At 49.4% G+C, this 8,046-nt stretch overlaps 1 protein-coding gene across 1 annotated transcript; it reads left to right on the top strand.

The window, feature by feature from the left end:
* The first annotated feature begins 6,688 nt into the window (after positions 1-6,688).
* On the top strand, positions 6,689-7,612 carry LOC138674800 (olfactory receptor 11L1-like). Its single transcript, XM_069762616.1, has one exon. The coding sequence runs from the start codon at positions 6,689-6,691 to the stop codon at positions 7,610-7,612; it is 924 nt and encodes a 307-aa protein (XP_069618717.1).
* The last annotated feature ends 434 nt before the right edge of the window (positions 7,613-8,046 follow it).

Genomic DNA, 8,046 nt, shown 5'->3' with positions numbered 1-8,046 from the left:
CTGGGACTGATTCTGTGCAGGAGGTTACTGCTGCCTTTTCTGGCTCTCCTGTTGTACCCTGCACTGATCTGCGGCGAGCGAGCTTCTCTGGGACTAAGTCCTTATTTGCACACACTGAGCATGCCCAGGGCAAGATCTCCCGTTGGAGATCGAGGGTCACATGCTCAGGTACTGCAGCACATCCCATTGGTCCTCTTGGCAGGTCCTGAAAGGGCAAAACTTCTGTAGCTGCTTCCTGTGCTGCAACTATATAAACTGCGCATGACCGCACGGCCATGCGCCAGTATTGTCTTGATATATTGTGTGTGTGTAGATGGATGTATGTCGATGGATGAAAGCTCCTAAGTATTCCTCCCTAGTGTTGTTGACTGCTCGCGGATGATGGTAGCTATCTAGCGCCCGACTAGCCATCTGCACGTAACACACATCACAGCGTCCAGTTGCTGTGTCCGCCAGTATGGCGCCGTGCGCTTCCTCTGCGCTTTCCTTACCCAAGCCTGGGTGGTTAGTGGCGTCCGTCAGTGCGGCACCGCATGCACTCTCGTGCCTTTATACTCTATTTTAATAGTTTCCTTACACACCCAGTTGCGGTGTTGTGCCAGCAAGTGTCTAATCGGACTTCAATCCTGAGTTGTGGTTGTGTTCGCTGACTTCTTGCTCGCGCTCTATGTGCGGTACCGCGGTCCTGTGACGCAACAGGATCGCTTCCTTCACGCAGGGTGAAGTTAACCCGTGCGTGTATACTTATAGTACCGCCATATAGTCCGTCTTACTAGCAGCAGGGTTTTTACCTGCACGGTGGACCTCGGACTGCGAACGCACCTAGTTTCATATCATCTATACTTGGTGCGTTCCGCCAGTCCTTAACATAATACTAGCGCCAAGGTCTGGCTAGTAATGACGGACGATCAGCGTCTACAGCGGTACATCCAGCAGCTGGAGGGAAGGTTGGCGGCTCTAGAGCGTTCAACCTCAGCTGTGGACGTTACTGCTGTCGCTGTTCAGGCTGCAAGTGTGGCTGCAGCTACCTTGTCCACTGCCGCCCCTGTACCGACGCTATCTCGTCTCCCGCTACCAGAGAAATTTTCTGGTGACAGTAAGTCCTGTAGGGGTTTCGTGAGTCAGTGCTCAATACATCTCGAGCTTCTGGCCTCTCGTTTCCCTACAGAGAGGGCTAAGGTGGCTTTTATCATATCCTTATTGTCGGACAGGGCGTTGCAGTGGGCTACGCTGCTGTGGGAGCGTGGCGATCATGTGGTGCAGAGTGCTCCGTTATTCCTGAGCACTCTGAAACATGTTTTCTTAGGACCTCGTGTCACCCATGATATGGCGCTCCAACTGTTGGCATTGACTCAGGGCTCGTCCTTGGTCAGCCTTTTTGCCGTCCACTTCCGCACTCTAGCATCTGAGCTGGAGTGGTCGGATAAAGCCCTTATCCCTATATTTTGGAGGGGGCTGGCTGACCACGTTAAGGACGCCCTGGCCACTAGGGAGATTCCCGCCACACTGGAAGAATTAATAACAGTATCTACTCGTATTGACCTCCGTTTTCACGAGCGGAGGTTAGAGCGAGCCCAGTGTAGGCGGAGGTTTCGGCTGGCTCCCACCTTCGCCAAACCTCTGGAAACTCCAGTCCAGGCTCCTGAGTCCCATGAACCTAAGGTAGTGTCACGAGCGGGATCTAAGTTCCAGACCGCTCATGCACTCCAGGTTTGCCATGTATGCCAACAGTCAGGACATCTTGCCACCAGATGTCATCAGCGGTCGAGGAAACGTCAGCGTCTAGTGGTAGTAGGTGGAGGTGCACTAGACACTGCGACGTTTGCCTCCAAATTGTCCTTTAAGGGGACAATACTTTTGGCTCATCTTCCCACTCGGTAGAGCTCTGCGTAAATTCTGGGGCGGAGGGCAATTTTATGTCTTCTGCCTTCGCCCAACGTCACGCAATACCCCTGGTAATGCTACCTCAACCAGTAACGGTACGAGTGGTGAATGGGTCGACACTCCCCGCACAGATAACACATCAGACCATTCCTTTTACTCTGTCCATGTCCCCATCCCATCAGGAGATTATATCTCTGCTCATCATTCCTGAGGGGATTAATGAGGTCCTGTTGGGGATACCTTGGTTACGGTACCACACTCCTCACATCGAGTGGTCCTCAGGCAGAATTCTGGGATGGGGTGAATCATGTGGGGGTAGGTGTCCCCGAGAGTGCGTTCAGGTTGCTACTACTGAGGTACCCGCAGATCTATCCTCTCTCCCCAAGCAATATTGGTCTTACGCAGACGTGTTCTCCAAAAAGGCGGCGGAGACCCTTCCGCCCCATCGCCCCTATGACTGTCCTATCGATCTCTTGCCTGGTGCAGAGCCTCCCCGGGGTCGAGTTTATCCATTATCTCTCCCGGAGACGGAGGTCATGTCTCAGTACATTCAAGAGAATCTGGCAAGAGGGTTTATCAGGAAGTCAGTGTCACCTGCTGGGGCAGGGTTCTTCTTCATGCAGAAGAAGAATGGGGAACTACGTCCATGCATAGACTACAGGGGTCTTAACGCTATCACCGTTAAGAACAAGTATCCTTTGCCCCTGATATCCGAGCTCTTCGATAGGCTTCGGGGAGCTAGAGTGTTTACTAAATTAGATCTGCGGGGTGCTTATAACCTGATTCGCATCCGTGAGGGGGACGAATGGAAAACGGCGTTTAACACCAGAGATGGGCACTATGAGTATCTGGTGATGCCCTTCGGGCTCTGTAATGCCCCAGCCATTTTCCAAGACTTTGTCAACGACATCTTCCGGGATATGCTTTCCACCTCAGTTGTAGTCTATCTGGATGATATTCTCATCTTTTCTCCAGATATTGACTCCCACCGGAGAGATGTTGGCAGAGTCTTCGACCTCCTACGGGCAAACTCTCTTTATGCTAAGTTAGAGAAGTGTATGTTTGAGCAGGAGTCTTTGCCGTTCCTGGGCTATATCATCTCCGCCCAGGGATTGGCTATGGATCCTGCCAAACTACAGGCTGTGATGGACTGGCAAGAGCCCCATTCTCTTAAAGCGTTGCAGCGCTTTATGGGGTTCATTAACTATTACCCCCAGTTCATTCCCCACTTATCAACTCTGGTAGCTCCCTTGGTAGCCCTCACCAAGAAGGGAGCGAATCCTAAATTGTGGTCGGAAGAGGTCTCCAAGGCCTTCACTTCTATTAAGTCCCACTTTGCTAGCGCTCCCATCTTACATCGTCCCGATGTGGATAAGCCATTCCTAATGGAGGTGGATGCCTCATCCGTTGGTGCTGGAGCAGTCCTCTATCAAAAGGATGCTCAAGGTCGGAAGCATCCATGCTTCTTCTTCTCTAAGACCTTCTCGCCAGCGGAGAGAAACTACTCCATCGGGGATAGGGAGTTGCTAGCAATGAAGTTGGCCTTTTCAGAGTGGAGACACCTTCTGGAAGTTGCGCGGTTTCCCTTCCAAGTTTACACGGACCACAAAAATTTGGTCTACTTGCAAACTGCCCAACGGCTAAATTCTCGCCAAGCCAGATGGTCCTTGTTCTTTTCCCGGTTCCACTTTTCTCTTCATTTTCTCGCCGGGGAGAAGAATATTCGTGCTGACCCTCTCTCTCGCTCCCTTATGTCAACTGAAGAGGAGGAAGAGGAGCCTCGGCTTATTGTCCTTTCTGAGAGCCTGAGAACCGTAGCGCCGGTTTAGCTGGAGTCTGTGCCACCGGGCAAGACTTTTGTGCCCATTAATTTGCGACCGGAGGTTCTCTCTTGGGCTCATTCGTCCAGGGTGGGTGGACACTTTGGGACAAAGAGGACATCTGAGCTACTGGCGAGGACATACTGGTGGCCGCATATGGTCCGGGATGTCAGGGATTATATTCTGGCGTGTGTCTCCTGCGCCAAAAATAAATCTCCGCGTCAAAGGCCAGCTGGGTTGCTCTATCCCTTGCCGGTGGCAGATAGGCCTTGGGAGATGGTCGGGATGGACTTTGTCGTGGGTTTACCCAAATCTCGCGGCTGTACTATCATTTGGGTCATCACTGATCATTTCTCAAAAATGGTGCATTTGGTGCCGCTACCACGGTTACCTTCTGCACGGGCCTTGGCAGCGTTGTTCATTAAACACATCTTCCGCCTACATGGTATGCCTGACAAAATTGTCAGTGACCGGGGTCCCCAGTTTGCGTCTCGGTTCTGGAGAGAGCTTTGTCGTCTTCTCAGTATTGAGTTGAATCTCTCTTCCGCTTATCATCCCGAGACGAATGGGTTGGTAGAGAGGGCCAACCAGACCTTGGTCACATACCTGCGACATTTTGTTTCAGCCAGGCAGGATGACTGGGCATCCTTGCTATCATGGGCAGAGTTTGCGCTGAACAACGCCGTAGCCGACTCCACTGGACAAACCCCATTCCTCCTCAACTATGGTCAGCATCCACGGGTACCTGTGCCTATGCCCGTGTCTTCCGCAGACTCCAGGGTGGCAGACTGGGCTGTGGAGGCACGGGATATTTGGGACCGCACTCAGGATGCCATTCGGGCCTCTAAGGAGAGAATGAGGTCCTCCGCCGATGCTCATCGGCGCCCCGCTCCGACCTTTGCTCCTGGCGACTTAGTGTGGCTCTCCGCCCATAACATCAGGCTGCGGGTTGAGTCCACTAAGTTTGCTCCTCACTACTTGGGTCCCTTCAAGGTCCTCGAACAGGTTAATCCTGTGGTCTACCATCTGGCCCTTCCTCCACGCCTTGGTATCACTGACACCTTTCATGTGTCCCTTCTTAAGCCCGTATACATGTCCCAGTCATCTGCTGAGACATCGGGTTCGTCTACGGACGATTTCGAGGTGAACGCTATTTTGGGGTGCAAGGTGGTACGTGGCAAAAAATTTTTTTGGGTGGACTGGAAGGGTTACGGTCCTGAGGATAGGTCCTGGGAGCCTGCTGAGCACATTCGAGCTCTGCAGCTTATTGCTGCCTTCGAACGTAGTGAGGCCCAAGGAGGGGGGGGCCCTAGGAGGGGGGGTAATGTTAGTAGTCGAGTTTCCTTTGCTGCACAGGGGGAATCTCGATCCGTGTCTGCTGCGGTCTCCCATTCTGCTTCTGCCGCAGTGGGCTCTGCTCAGCGGAGGCGTCGCTCCCAGCGTCTTGCTGGGACTGATTCTGTGCAAAGGGTTACTGCTGCCTTTTCTGGCTCTCCTGTTGTACCCTGCACTGATCTGCGGCGAGCAGGCTTCTCTGGGACTAAGTCCTTATTTGCACACACTGAGCATGCCCAGGGCAAGATCTCCCGTTGGAGATCGAGGGTCACATGCTCAGGTACTGCAGCACATCCCATTGGTCCTCTTGGCAGGTCCTGAAAGGGCAAAACTTCTGTAGCTGCTTCCTGTGCTGCAACTATATAAACTGCGCATGACCGCACGGCCATGCGCTAGTATTGTCTTGATATATTGTGTGTGTATAGATGGATGTATGTCGATGGATGAAAGCTCCTAAGTATCCCTCCCTAGTGTTGTTGACTGCTCGCGGATGATGGTAGCTATCTAGCGCCCGACTAGCCATCTGCACGTAACACACATCACAGCGTCCAGTTGCTGTGTCCGCCAGTACGGCGCGGTGCGCTTCCTCTGCGCTTTCCTTACCCAAGCTTGGGTGGTTAGTGGCGTCCGTTAGTGCGGCACCGCATGCACTCTCGTGCCTTTATACTCTATTTTAATAGTTTCCTTACACACCCAGTTGCGGTGTTGTGCCAGCAAGTGTCTAATCGGACTTCAATCCTGAGTTGTGGTTGTGTTTGCTGACTTCTTGCTCGCGCTCTATGTGCGGTACCGCGGTCCTGTGACGCAACAGGATCGCTTCCTTCACGCAGGGTGAAGTTAACCCGTACATGTATACTTATAGTACCGCCATATAGTCCGTCTTACTAGCAGCAGGGTTTTTACCTGCACGGTGGACCTCGGACTGCGAACGCACCTAGTTTCATATCATCTATACTTGGTGCGTTCCGCCAGTCCTTAACAGGGGGCTACTCCTCTATGATTCTACCCCAAACCCTGCTAAACAATTAAGACATGTACTACCTTATATTATACCCTGATATTAGCGTGTTTTACCACACAATTGGTGGTCTTGTATCTATTTCTATGTAGCTACATAGTGGGCCCCAAGAATGATTTTCTCTGGTGGACCCAAGGTTCTCCAGTCCGACGCTGCATACGAACATAGACTATCAAACCACAATAGAATATTGGTGCAAAAAGGATAAAACTTAACAATAACAATTGGTGTGATTTATAAGTATCTTCGTCAATAGTAAAGTGTAAATTGTACCCACAATGAAATAAAGCTAAAAGAAAGAAAAATAATATGAAAATTCAAGGTATTAATGATCCAAGGAGATCCGCCAATCCACCACATGGAGACTACTTAGATGTGATACTTATAAATATGTGCAGCACTGGATGTTCCAATGGAAAAGTAAGTTGTGATCTTACTAGTAACAGAGTCACCCAGCTCCAGCTCCAGATAGGTATCTATCCTCCAGCTTCCAATCCAGCGTAGGTATTATACCAAGATCCTAATGCAAAGTGGATCCATTGTGGGAGCATGGTCCATTGGCTTGGCAATTATAGTGAAGTGGGCAAAACTTTACTTAAAGTAGTTCATATTCAATTTTGTTTTTCTTTGAATGCAGGAAAAAAACCTGACTGTGGTCAATGAGTTTTTCCTCACTGGGTTTCAAGCCACCAAGAATATGAGAATGTTCCTGTTCTCTCTTCTCCTGGTGCTTTATTCAGGGACAATATGTGGGAATCTCCTGATCATCACCCTGGTGTCCGCCAGCAAGAACCTTCACACTCCAATGTACTTCTTCATCTCACAACTGTCCATCAGTGACATCTTGTTACCCTCAGATATTGTCCCCAACATGCTCCATATCCTACTGAATAATGGGGGATCCATTACCTTTATTGGCTGTTTGACTCAGTTTTATTTTTTTAATGTTGCAGAAGGGTATGAATGTCTTCTTCTCACAGTGATGTCTTGTGATAGATATGTGGCCATCTGCAATCCTCTCCGTTATACCTCCATCATGACGAGTACATTTTGCGCGAGGTTGGTTGTCTTCTTCTGGTTGGTTGGTTTTTCATCTTCATTCATTTATATAATAGTATTATCCAAGTTAAAGTTCTGTGGACTGAATATCATTGACCATTTCTTCTGTGATCTGGTTCCTTTACAGGAGATTTCCTGTTCTGATACATTTCCTATAAAACTTCAGCTGTATTTACTGAGTATTCCATTTGTCGTTATCCCCAGCATAATTATAGTTACCTCCTACGTGAACATTGTCCGTGCCGTCTTACAGATCTCATCTAATGTCAGCAGACACAAAGCCTTCTCCACCTGTAGCTCCCACCTCACTGTGGTCTCCATCTTCTACTTGACTCTCTTTAGTGTTTACATTTTTCCAACTAAAGGAAAATCATCAGAAGGAAATAAGATATTATCACTGCTATATACTGTGTTTACTCCATTGGTTAATCCCATTATATATAGTTTTAGAAACAAAGACTTTAAAGGGGTTATCAGATTTAAAAGGAATAATTAAAGACGGGATTGGTTAAAAAAATATATATAGTCACTAACTCCAACATCTTTGGTCCTGCTATAGCTAGAGTGGTTGTTATCTTTCTTCAGTCACCAGACCGGTGAGGCCAGGTGATATGAGAACTGGATGTCATGGTTTACTGTTGTGGAGGAGAACAATGGACAAGCTTGTGTTGGAGTCAGAAGAGCTACACTAGATCCCACTTTCTCCATACTCAGTGACAAAATGTAATTTCTTTGTGTCTTTGAGACAACTAGTGGTTGAGAAGTGAATTACTGTCATTCATTTCTGTCTATCGGCCTAGCCGACCACTGCGCTCTGCAAACGACTTTCGACTAACCTCTGCACTAATCCGTACCTCCCACTCCCGACTCCAAGACTTCTCCCGTGCTGCGCCAATCCTCTGGAATGCTCTACCCCAAGATATTAGGACC

The sequence above is a fragment of the Ranitomeya imitator genome, chromosome 4 (genome assembly GCF_032444005.1).
Source record: "Ranitomeya imitator isolate aRanImi1 chromosome 4, aRanImi1.pri, whole genome shotgun sequence".
Taxonomy (NCBI): Eukaryota; Metazoa; Chordata; class Amphibia; order Anura; family Dendrobatidae; genus Ranitomeya; species Ranitomeya imitator.
The sequence above is the reverse complement of the archived record's forward strand: the minus strand, read 5'-3'. Positions and strand labels throughout refer to the sequence as shown.

What these genes read in the sequence shown, in the direction of transcription:
- LOC138674800 (XM_069762616.1), top strand. Translation starts at nt 6,689, where the DNA reads ATGCAGGAAAAAAACCTGACTGTGGTCAATGAGTTTTTCCTCACTGGG.